The sequence below is a fragment of the Trichophyton verrucosum genome (assembly GCF_000151505.1).
Source record: "Trichophyton verrucosum HKI 0517 chromosome Unknown contig00388_1.f1.exp, whole genome shotgun sequence".
In the NCBI taxonomy this organism is placed as follows: domain Eukaryota; kingdom Fungi; phylum Ascomycota; class Eurotiomycetes; order Onygenales; family Arthrodermataceae; genus Trichophyton; species Trichophyton verrucosum.
This window is the reverse complement of record NW_003315376.1, coordinates 1-18,980: the sequence shown is the minus strand read 5'-3', so window position 1 is coordinate 18,980 and position 18,980 is coordinate 1. Positions and strand designations below refer to the sequence as shown.

The 18,980-nt window shown below is 50.8% G+C and overlaps 5 protein-coding genes across 5 annotated transcripts; 2 read left to right on the top strand and 3 right to left on the bottom strand.

Annotated features, from left to right (window-relative positions):
• Positions 1–288: 288 nt before the first annotated feature.
• Positions 289–3,357, top strand: TRV_05126 (uncharacterized protein; the record flags this gene model as incomplete). The annotated part of the gene is made up of 6 exons (XM_003020725.1): positions 289–846; positions 1,008–1,367; positions 1,419–1,496; positions 1,546–1,835; positions 1,888–2,278; positions 2,377–3,357. 6 exons carry the CDS (start codon positions 289–291, stop codon positions 3,355–3,357), a joined length of 2,658 nt encoding a protein of 885 aa, XP_003020771.1.
• A 1,635-nt stretch (positions 3,358–4,992) lies between these two features.
• TRV_05124 (uncharacterized protein) lies at positions 4,993–8,047 on the bottom strand (the record flags this gene model as incomplete). The annotated part of the gene is made up of 4 exons (XM_003020724.1): positions 4,993–5,115; positions 5,182–6,168; positions 6,226–6,361; positions 6,429–8,047. 4 exons carry the CDS (start codon positions 8,045–8,047, stop codon positions 4,993–4,995), a joined length of 2,865 nt encoding a protein of 954 aa, XP_003020770.1.
• Positions 8,048–8,452: 405 nt separating this feature from the next.
• On the bottom strand, positions 8,453–10,238 carry TRV_05123 (uncharacterized protein; the record flags this gene model as incomplete). Its single annotated transcript, XM_003020723.1, has 2 exons — positions 8,453–9,542; positions 9,685–10,238. The coding sequence occupies 2 exons, from the start codon at positions 10,236–10,238 to the stop codon at positions 8,453–8,455; spliced, it is 1,644 nt and encodes a 547-aa protein (XP_003020769.1).
• A 718-nt stretch (positions 10,239–10,956) lies between these two features.
• On the top strand, positions 10,957–13,138 carry TRV_05122 (membrane bound cation transporter, putative; the record flags this gene model as incomplete). The annotated part of the gene is made up of 9 exons (XM_003020722.1): positions 10,957–11,284; positions 11,451–11,526; positions 11,597–11,638; positions 11,695–11,942; positions 12,080–12,393; positions 12,487–12,706; positions 12,777–12,805; positions 12,883–12,936; positions 13,046–13,138. 9 exons carry the CDS (start codon positions 10,957–10,959, stop codon positions 13,136–13,138), a joined length of 1,404 nt encoding a protein of 467 aa, XP_003020768.1.
• A 2,284-nt stretch (positions 13,139–15,422) lies between these two features.
• TRV_05121 (C6 transcription factor, putative) lies at positions 15,423–18,914 on the bottom strand (the record flags this gene model as incomplete). The annotated part of the gene is made up of 2 exons (XM_003020721.1): positions 15,423–17,592; positions 17,677–18,914. Coding segments are annotated over 2 exons (3,408 nt in total), but the record flags the coding sequence as incomplete, so codon positions are not given.
• Between the last annotated feature and the right edge of the window lie 66 nt (positions 18,915–18,980).

Below are 18,980 nucleotides of genomic sequence, written 5' to 3'. Positions count from 1 at the left end.
TTGCGCTTTCTTGGCCAAGCACGGCTACGGCAGCGACAGCCAGCAAGAAAGAAACGAAAACAACCACCGACTGCGGCCTTGCGACGCCTTCAGCTCCAGCCCTGCGCCTGCACCAAGCTTGCATCTCTCGACGGTGTTAACTCGGTTTCTCCCCGGCCGGCCTTGGAACGATCCTCGACGAAGTGAATAGCTACTCCGTTCCCGCCGCCGGTCTTTGGCTTTTGGTTGCTAGATTGTGTCGGCAGGCGTATGGTCATAGTGATGATACCCAGCATATAGATCGGTGTCATGAACCCGAGACACCGCTCCTCGTCCTCGTCCGCCGGTCCCAGATCGCAGGACCGTTCCTCGAACCCCCCTATACCGTCCAATCTCCAGGCACGACGGGCGTCGAGCTACTCCCTTCCCACCCACGATCATGCCCAGACGGCTGGCGGAGCTGCTACCTCCACGGGCGTAGACGTCAGGCAGACAGCAATAACGGAGGAAATCAGCGAGATAAAACGATATGAGGACTTCACTACGATTGACTGGGTCCAGGATGCTGTCCAGGAGCAGGCTCGTCGACGCATATGGAGGACTGAGGGGGCTCGGTTCTGGGACCAGGAGGGCGCCTATGGCTGGAGACGGAAGCTCGATGAAGCTTACGATGCAGGCCAGGCATGGCTAGTGATGACGATCGTGGGTGTAGCCATCGGTCTCAATGCCGGGTTTCTGAATATTGTCACCGAGTGGCTGGCAGACGTAAAGCTTGGATACTGTACTACTGGATTCTACCTAAACGAAGCCTTTTGCTGTTGGGGCGCAGATGACGGTAGGCAGCCCCTTTTGATATATGTGATACTTGTATACCATTAACTGACCATATATATGTCAAGGTTGCCCCGAGTGGAAGCGGTGGAGTACTTTCTCTCTCATCAATTACTTTGTCTACTTCATGTTTGCTGTAGGACCTCTCCCTACCGGCTTGCTAATGTGCTTCGGATAACGGCCTAACTTTTCTTTAGATTCTTTTTGCTTTCTGCTCGGCCAAACTTGTGAATGCATTTGCTCCGTACGCTGCGGGTTCCGGTATATCTGAAATCAAAGTCATCATTGCCGGCTTCATCATGAAAGGATTCCTTGGTGCCCGAACTCTCGTGATAAAGTCACTTGCTCTGCCTTTGTCTATTGGCTCTGGCCTTGCAATTGGTAAAGAAGGCCCCAGTGTCCACTTTGCAGTCTGTACAGGCAATGTGATATCTCGTTGGTTCGGCAAATATAAACGAAACGCCGCTAAAACCAGAGAGATATTGACTGTAACCTCTGCTGCGGGCGTTGCAGTTGCTTTCGGAAGTCCCATCGGCGGAGTGCTGTTCTCTCTTGAGGTGTGTCAATGATTAAATCGGGTATTACCTAGTAACTAACTGGAGCTACAGGAAATGGCATCTTACTTCCCGCTGAAGACCCTTTGGAGAAGTTACTTCTGTGCTCTGGTAGCAACCGGCGTCCTTGCTGTACGTCATACGCAATATCGACTTATATGTCAGTGCTAACATTATCTAGATAATAAATCCATTCAGAACGGGGCAGCTCGTCATGTTCCAGGTTCAATATGATAGATCATGGCACTCGTTCGAGATTATATTCTTTATTATTCTTGGGGTTTTTGGTGGCTTGTATGGCGCGTTTGTCATGAAGTGGAATCTACGAGCACAGGCATTCAGGAAGAAATATCTGTCAAAGCATCCAATTATCGAGGCTACAGCCCTAGCTGGCCTTACAGCTCTGGTTTGCTATCCAAATATGTTCCTGAGGATCAACATGACCGAGATGATGGAAATACTCTTTAGGGAGTGCGAGGGACCACATGATTACAATGGAATTTGCCAGTCAGTATTTTCCTAGCATCCTGATTGAAGGCCATACTAACTCAGCAAATAGGGCTAAGAACCGCTGGTCGATGGTCCTTTCTCTCCTAGGAGCCACTGTTCTACGCATATTCTTTGTTATCATATCCTACGGGTGCAAGGTTCCTGCTGGTATCTTCGTGCCTTCTATGGCAATTGGTGCCTCGTTCGGAAGAATGGTTGGGATCCTTGTTCAAGCGCTCCACCAACGATTTCCAGACTCCCAGTTTTTCGCATCTTGTGAACCCGATGTTCCGTGTATTACTCCAGGAACCTATGCCCTTCTCGGTGCCGGCGCTGCTCTAAGTGGGATAATGCATTTAACCATATCAGTGACGGTTATCATGTATGAGCTAACAGGCGCATTGACTTATATTCTCCCTACAATGGTAAGATTTCAATATGATTAACCATTTCATTAATTATTTATTATATTAGGGGGATTGCTGATAATGGACTTGCTAACGTATGATTGACTTTTGAACAGATTGTTGTTGGAGTTACAAAAGCTGTTAGTGACCACTGTGGCAAAGGAGGTATTGCTGATCGCATGATTTGGTTCAATGGATTCCCATTCCTTGATAGCAAGGAAGAGCATATTTTTAACGTCCCAGTTTCACATGCCATGACAAGCAACCCTGTTGTGTTCACCGAGGCAGGCCTGTCGATAAACAAGGCCGAACAAATGCTTCAAAAGCACAAATTCCAGGGCTTTCCTATCGTCCAAGATCTTGATTCGATGACCTTAGTCGGTTACATTGGCCGCACGGAACTTCAATTTGCAATCAGACGTGCAAAACGGGAGGGGCTATTGGCACCCAATGCCAGGTGCCAGTTTGTCCGCCAGCAAAGTTCAACCAGCGGTGGCCCTGCATCAAGCTCCCCGACCAACGACCTATTCGGGCCCTCTACAGCCTCATCTTCCTCTCATCTGGAAAATGAGTGGCGCACAGGGGCAGCACCCGTTACATTCGATGATATAGCATCATCCTCAGGTATCAAAGTGATCGATTTGAGCCCGTACGTTGATATGGCTCCGATTACCGTTCATCCTCGTCTCGCCCTCGAGACAGTGATGGAAATATTCAAAAAGATGGGCCCGAGAGTTATACTGGTTGAGCACCGTGGTCACTTATCGGGCCTTGTTACCGTGAAGGATTGCTTAAAGTATCAATTTAAGGTGGAACATCAAGAGCATGCAGATGCCAACGCTGCCACGGCCGGTGATGTTACTGCTAGTATCCATGCTGGTCCCGAAGAAGGTATAGTAGAAAAAAAGGCATGGCAGCTTATTTTGTGGGCTAGCGGGCTCGCGAAGAAGATTTTTATAGGAAAAGGAACTACTTCCGGGACAGGAGGCTATACACAGGTTTCCCAGGAGGAACAGCGAAGACATGAATCCGTGGAGATAATTGACGGTACAGAGGATGTGGATACCCATTTTGAATTGGAAGAACGGGACCATTAGGGCTGCTATTTTTAATTTTTGGATTTTAATTTCTGTAATGGTAGTTATGTATGACACGATAGATTTATATTGCATGCCACCCACTTTATAACATCCTATATCGAAAGAACCGACCAAGTAGTATCGATCTCCTATATACAAAAGTACCTTAATCCTGCTCAAGGGCTATTAGATCATCATCCTCATCTAATTTTCTATTTCCAGCAAGTCCTATATCTTCTCCTTCATTCACCCCAGCGCTGGTTCTGGGGGATTCTTCTTCTTTCTGCTTCTCTCGCATGCCAACGATAATACACCCAGCAGCCATCAGAGTAGCACCAATTAACCATTGGGCATTTACCTTCTCCCTAAAGACAAGCATACCTAGTACACCTGTGACCAGGAAATTTGCAGTGGTATTGGTGATGGTCACCTTGGTGGTTGATGGGGATGCAGTCAGGGCACGAGTAAAAAGCGTCCACATAATGAAATTAGAGAGTAGATTCAACCCAAAGAAGGCCTGAAAGGGCTAATCAGCATGCAAACTAGGTAATCCCAGAATTCCATGATGTTTGGAATAGTAGACGTACAGCTCGAACAAGGTATTCCACTATTACATCAAGTGTCGTGGTCTCCTTTGATGACGAGAAGATGTGCGAGATTGCCCGCGAGATGCTAGTGGTGAGCTCGGTCGTAGTTCTATAACATTATCAGCAGGGAATCATATATAGATAATTGTATATCGATTTCCCTGAGGTATCACCACAGGCAAATATCAAACATTATAAAATAACAACCAAAGACCTACAACTTGGCAAACAGCCCATTCATGGCAGCAAATGCACCACTAGCAAGCGCCAGCATCAGCCATTTCGAATGCTGGCTCATCTTCTTGTCCTCGTGAAGTTCGTGAAGCTCCGGTGCTTCCTTTTCCGCCTTTTCAGAGCGGCCTTCTGTCGATTGCGGTCAGCTTCCCACGCTTCAATGGTAGATGTTCGATGGTTTCATACCTTTGAGGCCTTGAACATTCCTTCGCCTCGCCATTTCTCGGCCTGTTTCCACTGCGGATCTGTTTTTGTTGGCTGGCCGTGGTTATCCTGGCAGTTCTGCTTAGTCAAAAAATGATACGCGTTTTTGTGTTTGAGGAATCTCGAGCGCGAGATGCGCCAAGTGGTCTTAATGCGAGAGGTGATTAGCTAGTAATTTATGTCTTGCCGCAGCGGCTCGTTGATCATGGGTGTTTCGGTGCCCTTGGTCTTCAAGCATGGTGGGAAGGTGTTTGGTGGTTGAGCAGCCTGGGAGACGCTCGTCTTGGCGTTCTACCTCTGGCTTGCGAGGCAGTTACAATACTTTGGCATAGAAAGTCGTAGCCGGGCGGTATGTTCTCACGATTAAACCCAGAGTAATTATTTACTAGAAGTCATGGTTGCATGGGAATTGTTAGGGTATATAAATCTTTGATATTAGTTAATGCTACTTTTACCGTCATTCGGACATCAAATTGCAACGTAAATGCCACACGCCTTGCTTCATCGTGTCACCGACATATTCATTTTTCATATCATAAATGGTCGTTGATCCAAAGAGGACGAAGACTGCTATAGTCATGGAAAATAGATGGGAGATTAAAATGCAAATCCAAGATGGGCCAGTCGTTTACATCTCCTCCACTGCACAGTTCGGGTGCAGGACATATACCACTTTAGGTTCCTCCGCAGGCTGTTCTCCGCCATCAGTCTCCATCAGCCCATCTCCACGTATTTGCATAAGGATGTTATCCTATTTGGTGATGTCATGTTAGCTAATGTATACCGAATGTTCATCGAAGGCAATATTGAAACTTACCTTGACCATCCTTCTCAATATCTTCGTCACCAAAGATCGCTCTTGCTCTAGCTCTTCTTCATTGTTCAGCTCGGACTCGACTTGCTCAAGATAATGAAGGATGAGATCCTCTTCTTCAACACCTTCTCCGCTCCGGTTCTCGTCATCATTAACACGGCGAACAAGAACATTTAGGACACGCATGTATTTATCGTAAGTTATCTTCACCTTCTGAGATCGATTCTCACCGTTGGCTTGTGGGGCATCGGCGTTTTGTTGCGTATTCTCATCTTCATCCATCATGTTGTGGTCCTCAGTATCGGGCTGGTTGGCTGGCACAGGAGGTACCTCCTCATCGTCAACGTCAACATCGTCTTTCTCCACGGTAACGATACTCTGCCTCAGCAAGTCGTATGCTTCCTTCACAAAGCTGGGAATGACCTCTTCCACACAATTGGCTTTGGCCACAGCCTCAGATAATCGAATCAAACTCTCAAGTTGTCGCACAGTGATCCTGTAGCTGCTCCTGCCCATGCCTCCTTGTGCATCGTCCGCTCGGAGCTCTTTATATTTCTCAACAACCAAAGCTCTAGCCTCTTCGGTGAAGACTGGACGGAATGTTCGCGCAAACCGGATATACCTCTGTAGCTGCTCTGTGGATAATTCAGGTTTAACAGCCTCATCTCGGTTCATATGGACATTTACAATGTGATCTGCAAGGTTTCTGTCCACTGCCTCATTGGGGTCATCTCGAATAACAAAGAAAAGGTCAAATCGACTCATGATAGGAGCACTGAAATTAAGATTTCCTCGGAGAGTAGTCTTAGGGTTATATCTTCCTCCTATAGGGTTTGCGGCAGCCAGGATACTTGCTCGCGCATTAAGAGTAGTGTGAATTCCGGCTTTGGCGATTGAAATAGTTTGCTGTTCCATGGCTTCGTGGATAGCAACCTGGTCGCTTATATCCATCTTGTCGAACTCATCGATAGCGCAAATTCCACCACCGTTCTATACATATATTAGAGAATCCTTGTTATAGGGATGGCGGTGTTGGGTTCAACTTACTGCAAGCATCAGGGCACCAGCTTCAATCGTAAATTCTCCAGTTTCGGGATCTTTAACGACAGCAGCAGTAAGACCGGCGGCAGATGATGCTTTACCACTGGTATAAACTGCACGCGGATGTAGCTTACAAATGTATCTATAGGGACGAGTTAATTCAAAGAAATGTTGCGTCACTGAATTAGAGAGCCTTGGAATAGACTTACTTCAAAAATTGACTCTTGCTGGTAGATGGGTCACCAACAATACAGATGTTTATATCACCTCGAAGCTGCATCGATTCCTCTACTGTTCGTTTGCTGACTCCACCGACTAATTGCAGGAGTAAGCCCTTTTTGATCTGATGATGACCATAAATCATAGGAGCGATTGAATCAATTAGTCGGGCATATATGTAGTCAGAATGCACCATCTGCTTTAGGTCCTGGACTTCATAAGGGGTTAACGAGTGAAGCAGAGCAGTTTGTGCTTCCTCTTCAACATCATCTGGAGCCTCAACCTGGTTCAATGAAGACAGGATATTTGGAGCCTGGCCGGTTAAGTTCTGATTTGACGACTGGCCAGGGGTAGACAAATCAGGAGTCACCATGCATGCAAGGAACGCAAGGCGATATGTGAGATCTCTCACACCAAGTGATTTCAGACCGCTGACACCATTGCCGCCAACATCACCGCCTCGGAAATTTCCGTAGTCTCTAGTTGCTTCAGGCCGAACGCCAGGCAGGCCTGATTGGCTGATATCTGGAATCACAACAAGCATCCCGGTAAAGATACACCTTTCACCAGCCTTTGCACGGTCAACCATCTCTCCGCGTAAGATTACATCCATCGTCCTGGGCATACTGCCAGTGGGTATCTCATGTGCTGACTCTTGCAGCTTGACCTTCTGCCAGTCAACAAAAGTACTTTTCCTTATATCCAGGCGCCATCCGATGCGGTTACCACACGTAGCACTTGTACACTGGGTAGGCTCTGTAAATTTGAAACTTTGTTCGATATCCGGGCACACATTGTTACAGTTCCCACAAATGAATGTTCCCAGTGCAAGTTCTGGACGTACTTCAGACGTCCTTGTAACCGTTCCTGATATGGAGGAAAGCGTTCCAATCTGTGCCGTTCGCAGTTGTCGAAGCCGTGAGACGAGTGGAAGGTTATAGAACGCCAGGGTAAACACTTTATCAGTTTGCTGGTACCTGGTCTTCCCAGCTAGAGAGTCCGGTTCTGTGCTATCGAGAGCTACAGTTGAAGTTCCGGCCTGCGACGAATGACTTCCAAGCTGTTTATGCGCACGGAAATACTGAGGCTCGTATTTTGCAATCAAATTATGTAGCGCCTTTGTGAGATAAGGCTGAAATCTGTAGTATTGATTTACAATTGCATCTGCCAGTACTTGGTTCGAGGTGAGGTGCGTAAAGTCGACGTAGAGGGTAGAGAGCTGTAGTTTTTGCATTCCGTGGATCTGGGAGATATAGTATTTATCACTGAGCATCTCCGATGATGTGGGAGGAGCGCCGGATGACATGGGGTCTTCAACGTGCGTTTCTAGCAATTCTTCAAAGGCCTGCTGCACCTTTTCACCGGCTACATCGCGAACGGGGGGTGGTCCTGTGCCGTACATAGGGTGTCGAGGACGCCGGGACGACCTGCTCCCAGCACCGACGACCTGGTCATCGGCAAATTCTGGTGCCTCGCTCATGGGCGCATTGCTCTCTGAGGCCAGCGGGAGGCGGGAGCTCGTTGGCGGGGCGTCAGACCGCTGAGAGCTACCCAGCATGGGGCCGCCATCTGCCTCGGAGGTCATAAGCTGATCTAGAATTGACGACATCACGAAGTTCTCATTAGTATTAACATGTAGCAAAAAAGAAAGGAAAACAGCTGCAACAACAACTGGCGGCGTCGTCGATATCTCTTGTCGTTCGCTTCTGCTCGTCTTTTGGGTCGAAAGTTGAAGTTTCGATAAGCAAAAGAAAAAAAATAGTCGCGTCAAGCTCGCGTCTACGCGTAAAGTGGTTTTTCTCACGTGATATAAAATTGGCCCCTGCAGGCAACAAGCAACAACAGCAATAGACAACAACTATTCATTCAAGTAAACATTAAAAACGCTGCTCGACAGAAGAAGTAGGAACACTCTCGATTACTGGTCTAGTTACTCCATACGTAGTCGTTGACTCGTGATCGTAAACTGCATAAGAGGCGTCAGGGCATGGTCGGCGAGGCCGGGGATGGCGTGCTATATCCACCCGCTATACCGGACTGGCAGCTCGTTCAGGATGCCCTCAGAACCGTAGCCGACCCCAAGAAGGCGGACTCTTTCGATCTTGCCACCAAAGTCATCCTCAACGGTGCTATGCCAGTCCTTGAGGTGCGCGCGGACTTCGTTGTAGACCTCCGGGTCATCTATCATGAGAAGGGCAATAGCGTCGTAACCCCCTGCGCCTGGGACAACACCGCCAATAACACCATCCAGTTTGCCAAGTGAATCCAATAGCTCTGTCTGTACCATTGGCTCAACGGGGACTTCGCTCTTCTTTGTCATTGTTTTAATCCACATCCTCGACTTGAGCAGCAGGTTGCGCAGCTCGTTGAAATCTGCTCCCGGACTGTGGAGCAGTTTCCTCAGTTCAAACCGTATCATCTCGTTGTTTAGTTGCAGATTAGCCCATATGATATCAGCTTCCTCACGGTTTTCGTCTCGCCAGCGAAGGAGCTTTTTCACCATGCCTGGAGTCTGGGAGCCGCAGTCAACGTCGCAGAGGACCATTCGTATACCCATGGGTAGCTTGAATCCAACGTCATGGCACTCGGTGTCCCATGGAGCACCTGCGTTGACATCTTCGACGACGGCAAACAGGCGGTCTTCAAACCCAGCCGAGCCAGGTTCACCCAGGCCAGCAAGTACGGACGGAGAGAACCGTCGGTAGTAGCACGACCCGTAAACAGCGGCAGCAACATCGAAACCAGAGCCTATCTTCCCCTGTGCGGCGCAGTGCGCAGCTTGAGCCAAGTTATGTAATTTTGCTTTGTTCTGGGAGAGCTTTTCGGGCTGAACGGTCCGATGAACGACCAGGGCAGATACTAAAGCGGTTACCAGTGCGGCGGATGAGCCTAGGCCTGTCTTATGCGCATCCTGCAGCCGTACTCCAAATTTTTTGAATCCTGCATACCCGCTATTGGAAGAACCGCTGGCAGTGGTTTCAGAGTAATAGTCATCGTCCGCGAGTATGGTCACGACAAGGGAACCAATATTATGGGAGGCAGAAACATAGCTCACGTATGTCAGCGCGTAGTTCAGAGAAGTCTCGACGAATGGATTTCGGGGCCTGTTTACCCAGGAGCTGATTAGCCATATTGATTCGTCGGCCGTATTAAGGTAAACGACACCGGGTTTATGAAACAGCCGTGCAGACAAGGGAACGGGGGGAAACAAAAAACAAAAAAAGGGGGGATAGGAGCATAACGAACCCGTCGTCACATTGGACGGCCCTGACACCGCCTCCGTTGTCAGATCGTTGGATCTTGTACTTCCATACGGCATCAACAAACTGCGGTGACTTGACGGTGATCGTATCCTGCACCCCTTCCTCCTGCGCCCCGCCGTTGACGATACCAGCAGGCGGGATTTCAGCTGTTCCCACGGCTCCGTCTCCCGCTGCCTGGCCGCTGTTCAGCTGTGCATGGCCCTCCGTCTGTGTCTCCGCCGCAGACGGCCTTCTCTTGACGCTCTGTTGTTGCACCACCACATGGATCCTGGCATCCAGGGCACAAACAGTCCCCGTGTAGTCCCTGTCCAGGACCAGGTAGCCTCCCGCAAGCAGCACCTTTCCAGGCGCCGATACGGCCGTCTCTGTCGCAGCCTGTCGTTGCTCTATCATCTTTGCTGTGTGCGCAGCCCTGTTGCTCTTGGCTCTGTGGTTTACCACTCTCTGGAGGGCGAGCTCGAGGTGGCGGGACGCAGCTTCGGCGGGTGGGATGGAGACGGATCGGCTGTGGCTGGGGGCTGATCCAGCATCGTCCATCTAAGCTTCTTGGGCGTCTCTGCACTGCTTAGGCTCACCCTCGCGCTGCAGGGCTGCGGTGGCTCGAATACGGGCGATGTGGCTGAACGCTGTTAGAGCGCCTAGCGGAGCGCTGGTTCAGGGGGGGCGCAAATCCTGGTTCCTGACTCGCTGGCGGCGCAGGCAGAAATACGGGGGAGGTCAGTGGGAACGGCTCGGATTGGGCCCCTTTTCCTTCATCGTGAGACCGTGACGGAGATGAGCATGGCTGGTGTCCCTGGTCAAGCTGGAATTAATGTTAGCTAGTTTAGTTTCTCTGGGACGAGGGCGGCTGCTCGTTTGCGGGCGCGATGCAGCGAAATGAAAGGGACGTCGAAGTTTTCCCCTTTTGGCGATTCTGACGACGTTTCTCTTCACCTCTATATACAACAGCATATTCTACACACAGCACAACCAGCTAGCTAGTTAGCTAACCAGTCAGTTGTTACGGGGCTGCGCAGACCGTTTGGCCCAGAATGCGTAAGAAGCTTGTCGTTCCTTGGAAAAAGTCTTGTCGTTGCTTGTCGCTGTCCAGCATGCTAACGGGATGGCAGATCACTATCGCAGCCAAGCAAGGTCGCTGGCCTGGTATGACGCCGAAGGAGAGGCCCCGAGCCACAATCCGTTTGGGAGAACGAGATCTCGCCCGGAGAGGACGCTGTCGTCGAGCCTGGAGGCGGGCGGCAGCAACAATTACACGATGACCGACATGGAGCGGGTCAAGGAGCCAGAGACTATGCATGGCGCTGTGCCTTCGACTGCCGGGACCGACGGCGTCCAGGGAGGAACTGAGTCCGTTACGAGCACCGCACCTCTTACTCGCGCTGCCGGAGATATCAAGGCCGATGAGCAGGACGTCCACAGAAAATCGGGAGGCTCAGAGTCGGTGGACAAGCAGCAGGAGACCACCCCTGGGGAAGATGCGCCAGCTGCCGGACACGCAAAACAATTTACAGTTGCCGGCCAGTTGAGAGCTACCCTGTTCAGCTCCTGGATCAATATTCTCTTGGTTGCGGCACCCGCTGGAAGTACGTTCGCCCAATTCTTGACCAGGGCTGCCAAAAAGTGATAGATATGTGCTGACAGTCCGAAGTTATTATGTACTACCTCAAGGTCAACTCAGTCGCCGTCTTCGTGGTCAACTTCATTGCCATTGTGTAAGATTTGGGCTCATTAGAGATTGAAGGAAACCAGAGACCAAAAATGCTGACCCATTGGACAGACCCCTTGCTGCAATGCTTGGATATGGAACTGAAGAAATCGCTATGAGGTAGGTTTACCTCCGAGGTTGTTTCTATTTGCGCTGTGCCGCTGTACCGCCCCTAACAACTGCCTCACAGAACTGGAGAGACTGTTGGCGGTCTTCTTAATGCCACCTTTGGGTAAGTGGTCCTCTCAGGTGAACGTTACTCGATTGCTCGCTAACGGTAAATTTTAGCAACGCCGTTGAGCTGATTGTGTCTATCCTTGCGTTGTTCAAGAATGAGATTATCATTGTACAGACCTCGCTAATCGGAAGCATACTGTCTAACCTGCTGCTGGTCATGGGCATGTCCTTCTTCGTTGGAGGAGTGACCCGTATGGAGCAGAATTTCAACGTGACGGTAGCTCAAACTGCATCCAGTCTTCTCGCATTGGCCGTCGGCAGTCTGATCATCCCAACGGCCTTCCACACCTGGTCAGGAAGTATGTTTAGGACATCTCTGTATAAATGTTTAGGTCTGCTAACTGTATCAACTAGATGGCGAGGCTGGCATTGCAGAAATTTCCAGGGGTCAGTGTATAGATATCGTGCTTAAAGAGGTGAACTAACGATCATGCAGGTACCAGCGTCATCTTGCTAATCGTGTACGGAGCCTATCTGTTCTTCCAGCTCAAGTCCCATGCTTCCATCTTCAACACGCCCAGTGAGAAAGTAGAAAAGAGATCAAAGTCCAAGAAGGTCGAGGATGGTGATGCTTCTAAAGGCATTGCCCAGATTGGAGCTGGTTTCTCTGCTTCCATGGGCGGACAGAATGCCCAGCATATCCCGGTGGTCGTCCCCGAGGAAGAAGAGGAACCCCAGCTCAGTATATACGTTGCCGTGTTTACTCTTTGCGCTTCTACTGCTCTGGTCGCTCTTTGCGCAGAGGCAATGGTACGTACTATACCTGCTCCATGCTGCGACCACCTTCTTCCCTGAATGCTAGTAGTATTGTGTTCTCTTGCTCATCAAGTCCAAAATACACAGGTTTCCTCGATCGACGCAATCACGACTTCTGGTGGCATCTCGGAAACGTTTGTTGGTTTGATCCTGCTTCCTATCGTTGGAAACGCGGCAGAGCACGCTACTGCCGTGACCGTGGCAGCGAAGGATAAGATGGATCTCTCTATCGGAGTTGCTGTCGGCTCGAGCATGCAAATTGCCCTTCTTGTGCTACCGCTTCTTGTAGTCATAGGCTGGATTGCTGGTACGTCTGTACTCACTTTGTTCTTTTTACACTCCGCGTCTCCATTTATGAAGCTCTAGGCTAACAATAGGCTACTCCATTATAGGAAAGGATGACATGGTAATTGACGCCTAGTCCTGTAGATGCGGGTTTTTGCATCTCGCATATTCATATGATCGATACTAACATCAGACTAGACCCTTTACTTTGACGGATTCCAGGTCACAGTGCTCTTCGTCACCGTGCTTTTGGTATGTATCATGCCCCATCTCTCAAAAAAATAAAAATAAAAATAAAAATAAAAATAAAAAAGTACCCCAGGTATATGACCGGCGTCTGACTGAAGAACCCCTGTAACAGGTCAACTACCTTATCCAGGACGGAAAGTCACATTGGTTGGAGGGAGTCCAACTCATGACCCTCTACATCATCATCTCAGTTGCTGCATGGTGAGTAACGCCCCTTGTCCATGTCTCCCGCTGTCGACCCTTGCTGGTGTGTGTACGTGCGTACGTTGCTGACACTCGACTCATCCTGCAGGTTCTACCCATCCCGCAGCGAAAAGATGCACGGAATGTCATAGACGTCGTCGTCTCTGTCACCAACTGCCGGTTCATGTCCTGTTTGCCTTAGCTTCTTTCAACCCGGTACGTTATCAAACCCGCAACGTCACACCATGTTGCGGCTGGTAGCTCGCCTCCCTTTTTTCCTTGCGCTTCCTTTTCTTGTGATTGATACCCTTATGATGTTTTACCTTTTCACCCTTTACTTTTTTGCCTTTCTCTATAGAGTCGGTGTAACTTCATCTAATCAACCTACGCAATGTAACAAAGAGAGTGAGAGAAACAGAGACAGAGACAGAGACAGCAACCATGAGTGTAATAATAAAAAAGAAACCGCCGACGCCTCGAGGCGCCTGTAACTTGCAAAACCCGCCGGCCCGCATCTCATCATCAACTGACAACGAAAAAGCAAGAGATAAAAAAGAAAAAAGAAAGAAAGAAAGAAAGAAAACCTCGCCGTCAGTAAGCAAAGAAAGTAGCAAACCAGCCTGGCCATCGACGCTTGACTCTGCTGTATTTTTCAACCTTCCGTGGGACCCTCCCCCCCGCGCGCGCTGAAATCCCGCCGCAGTCCGCATAGGCTATCCAGCCAGCAAGACTATCCACGACCTGATCCGCCCGACCGAAGCCACCGAGCAGGCCAGCAGCCAGAGTCGGCATAAGCATAAGCATAATCAAGCATACGCAGGGCAGATCAGATCGACAGTCGAGCAGTCAAGCGGCTTGGATCTCCAGACTCGGCCAACGCTTCCCCGGAGCACGCAAGCAAACTAACTAACCAACTAGCTAGCTTAACCGACGAGGCCGCCAGACAGCCAGACAGCCAGACAGCCAAAACGTCACCCAGACGGGCTCAAAACACGAAGCCAGCGACGCAAGCGATGCCGAAAGTCCAGGCCGAGCCCGAGTTCCCTCCTCCCTTCCAGTCGACTCGCCAGGGAGATAACTAGTTAGTCAGTTAGTTCGACGGTGGGTTTGCGTTAGCCTCCCGACTGGTTCCTGACCGACTTCTTCCCGGCGACGGCGACGGCGACGGCGACGGCGGCGGCGGCGATGGATGCCTGTCTGCCTGTCTGTCTTGTCTAGGAATACGGACGGCTGCGCCCCGAGACAGGTTATCAGGCCCTGGCTGCCCTGCCCTGCCCTGCTGGCCTGGCCTGGCAGCTCCCGAGGCGCTGCCTTGGAAGAGCGATTTATCTATACGTGAATGGACGGCGGACGGGCCGAGGGACTTGATCGCGGCCTCAGGGAGTTATATCAGACAGAGATCAAAGCGCAGGACGGACAGGCAGAGGATGCGGCCTAGCGAAGTGCCGTGAGTATCTATCTCCTCTCCTTGCATGGATGCCCGCCAGCTGCCTGATGGGTTCGTCGTCTCTTGACCATACATATAGGGTGGGTTGCTAGCTGGCTATCTAACTAGTTATCCATACTTACGAAAGGATGCGGTGAAGATGATTGACATGTTTTTAATATAGTGTTTTTATTTTCATTTTTCATTAACGACTCCGTAGTTATTTGTTTCTTTTCTTTCTCTGTATTCTTTCTTTCTTTCTTTCTTTTTTTTTGTAATTCTTTAGTTAGTTACCGTGCTCCGCTACCGTCCGAGTGATGTGTTACTCGCACGTTCGGAGTAAGGCATGAGACAGAAACGTAATGGAAACACTCAGGCCATCCAGCTGCTGGAAAGGCCGGGAGGAAAAAGAAACGACGAAGCATGACAAGAATAATAATAATGAGATCCGATAGCATCATACAGTGGGTTTCGTTGTTCCCTTTGAGTTGAAAAAATACACCAAGAACAGCCAACATTAGAAGCCATATCCATGCCCGTACAAAAATGCCTGAGTGAGAGAGGTGAAAAATAAATGTGGAAAAAAATAAAATAAAAAAAAATAAAAATAAAAAAAGATTACCAGTCTTGATCCATATCCAGCTCCTTGCCTGACCCAGTTCCCTATTCCGATTTCATATAATGTAGCTCTGTTGAGAAGATGAGGTGATTGTATGTGAATAAAAGAGAAATGTAGAAGAGATAGTGATAGCAGATGCGGGATGCGAGATGCGATGCAATGGCGATGGATAAATATACGGTAATAAAGCAGGGAGAGAAGGCAGAGAATATGACGAAGGAGACGAGAGGAGAGATGGAGGTGTATGGAAAGATTGGGAGATTAATGGGTGCATTCGCTCCAGATAAGAGCTAGCCATCCGTTTGCGTTGGTGCTGGCGTTTGCACCGGTGTTGGTGGTAGAGCTGTAGCCGTTGCTGGCTTGATACTGGCCATTCATGTTTGATAGCGACGCCGGAGACGGAGGACCGTTGGGCGTAGGGACCATGGTAGACCACTTGTCGAAGCTATCTGCTTCAATAAAGACAAGGACGTCTTCTCCATTTAGGCTGCTCATCCACAGCGGATTGGCATTGACCGCATCATATGAGCTGTACGGTGAAACATGCCGAGACGGCGGCTGGTGTTGGTGTTGATGGTGTGATGCTTGCTGCTGTTGCTGCTGCTGTTGCTGTTGCTGTTGGGTAGGTGGTGGCGCCAGGAACGAACCTAGGTCCAGCCTGGTCTGGGAAAGTGGAGGAGTCCTGTTGCTTGAGCCATGCGATACATTATGACTATGCTGCGCTGGTCCAGACCCGGGACCATGCGCTCCGAGTGCTTGGCCGCTGTGGGTTAGACTCGGCTGGAGAGGAGGTAAGGGGAAGTTCTGCTGGGCAGCCAGATTCAGCGAGGGAAGAGACTGAGAGTATGGTGGCGGGGGAGGAGGAGGAGGTTGGCGGGATGTTGGCCAGGGCTGGACAGCTTGCAGACGATGGTTTGAGTTTGAGTTGGATGGCGAAGGAGTCGCAGGGAAGTATGGCGAAGAGGCTGCTGTGGTGGGTGCAGTCGCAGCGGACGAAGATGGGACTGGCGGCGGGAGAGTTGTCCCTGCTGAGCTGGGAGGGCTGGCTGGCAGTCCCGTAGAGGGAGTATCACGATATGTGCCCTGGAAGGGAGGCAGGCTGTACGGCGAACCGGAGGGTGGACCAGCCTGCTGCTGAGGAGCTGGGAGGATGGGCCATCTATCGCAATCAGAGGACTGTTTCTCGCCATTCTCCTTGCATCCGTTGGCCATTATACCCATGGTAGATGCAGCAGCGCCGCCTGAAGTAGTTGCCGTCGCTGCGTTTGAGATGGGGGCCAGAGAGTGAGACGCCGGGCTGCCGCTGCTGTTGACCGGTACCCATGAGTCTCGCTGCAGGCTACCAGCATGTCCCTCGCCGCCATGGGGACCAGTAGCATTAACAGAGTTCTCTGGGCCCTCGCCCGGCTCGCTCTTGACAATGTTGCTCTGCGCCTCGCTGCTGTGCTCCGTCGGATTCGCAAGAAGCATCGCAGCCATGTCGTCGTCCGACCCGCTCATCTCAGGCGTTTGGTCCTCTGTACTACCCAAATCTGTGAGCACCTTGTCTAGCTGTCTAAGCTCCTCGTATAGATTGTTCTGGACAATCTGCGAGGCAGAAGTGTGGCGGTTATGGTTATGGCTATGGCTGCTGTGCTGCTGAGCACCGCCAACTACCCTGTTGCCATTTCCATATGGTGATGGATGCTGTTGCTGCCCGTCGACGCCGTTCATTTCCAGCTTCCTCCAGAGACGCTTCTGGTCTCTCTTGACCTTGCAGAAATACCCATGTAGACGATGGACAGTTCGGAACCAGCCGACTGCCATCTTCAACCGAGGCCTCATCTCACCGAGGATCTCAATGGATTTCCGTACATCGGCCTGCGCCAGACTGCCTGCACCCATCATTGTTACTGCGGTGCGACCAGGAGAGCTAGCGGTACCACCGTCGCCCGAGTGCGGCTTCAAACACAGGTAACCATCCTGATCCATGTGGTTGAAGTGGGCAGCGTACACGCCCATGAAGGTAGCGTTGTAGATTGCAAAGGCGACCAGGGGCGTCTCCATCAGCACACCACGTTCATGACAGGTGCGAAGAAGTTCCACCATCTGCCTGGCTGCGCGAAATAGTTCGCGAGCGCTGTCCTTCCAGAAGCTGTCGGGCACGCTGTACCTCTCGGGCGGGTATGATGGCTCGTCCAGGGGCCCCTGTGGATCCATGGGCCGGAGCGGAAGGAAAGGTAGGTATGCGCGATGTAAGACAATGACTGAAAGAAAGTAGATGATGTGCATGAGTGCATATGGAGCGAGCGAGTTTTTATACATGATGTGGGTGTCGGTGTTGCGAGCGCTGTACTGCAGGTTTCTGTACAGTCCTTCCTGGAATTCATGTAGTTGGTCCCTGAGCTGGTTGAACCGAGACTCATGGTGCCACGGAGGACATTGATCAGACCTATAGTTATCCGTTAGCATGCATAGATAGATAAATAGATAGATAAAAACAGAAGAGGCAGTATTATAATAGGGACAGACATACCTCCTGCCTCCTTCGCAAGCCCATTTCGCAACGCTGCCCCAGATTCGGATAATCCGAACAAGTCGGCCCAGGACGCACTCCTCGACACCGACTTCCCACCTATCGATCCGGTCTCCTATTCCATCGCTTCTGTGGCTGGAAACTGGAGGCCAAGGTTTGGACTTGACATCGTCTGCATATCCGATCGACTGTCTGAGACTGGGTATCTGTACTCCGTTGGTGGTCGTGGTGGCCGACCCGTTACGAGAATCATAACTCTGTGACCGCCTACTGGGTCCGTTGCGGCCGGTGTTTCCGTCACTTAGCAGGGAGGTCCGTACCCGCTCGCCAAACGCGAAGGCGTTCTCGCTGGGGAGCTGGATGCCGATCTCACGCACCCTGAGCATCCTCGGACGCAGCCTGCCATTACTCAGACACCTGTCGAGGATAAAACAGCTCCAGAAGGTCCGTCTCCGGGTCTCCTGCTCGATGACGTCGTCTGAGTTGAGCTGGTCCCTGTGCTGGCTCTGCTGGTCGAATTCGGCATGCATTGATGGCCGGCGGGATGAGTAAGGGTGAGAAGACGTAGATATAGAGAGAGAATGGGACGGATAAGGCCCGTCGTCCTCTGTGGGCTCAAAGGAGAGACCCATGGTCTGGGATATCCGGACGGCCATGCCCAGGTAGATCCATGCATTTTTCCCACGACACATCCCCCATTCGTGCAAGGAGAGCATGAGAAGGGCCTGGACACGGCTGAGGTCGGTGATGGTGATATCGGCGCCATCAGTGCCGGCCAGCCGCGCCCTGAGGACATTGGCGTAGAACTCTGAGGCGGCAGTTGGGTTGCACGGGCTCACTGGCGACGCAGGAGAATGATGCTGAGCCAGCTGAGGGTGAAACCTGGCTGTCAGGGTCAAGACTCCGAGCAGAATCAGGGGAGACACCTCTGTCCGTGGTGCTGGGCTCTGAGATGGATCAGTAGCATGCTGTCCATCTGTGGTGGTGGTGGTGGTGGTGGTGGCAGCCCCAGTGGTAGTAGAGGCACTGCCGCCGCCACCGGAAAGATGACGGATCTGTGCCAGAGAGGTAGCTGGATGCAAGAAGGGTAAGATGGTAGCAAAATGCTGCTGGAAGAGGTCGAAGAGCGTCTCCCATACTTTGGGAGTGAGGATAGCCGAGTCCAGGGCCAGCATGTAGTTCTGCTTCATCAGGGCGTCCTTGGACGAGACCGAGGCGTTGACATGTTTCCTGTGTCTCTGTCTTTTGGGATTGTCCCATTCACTGTTACTGTTATTATGACTATTGGCGTTGTTGTTGTTGTT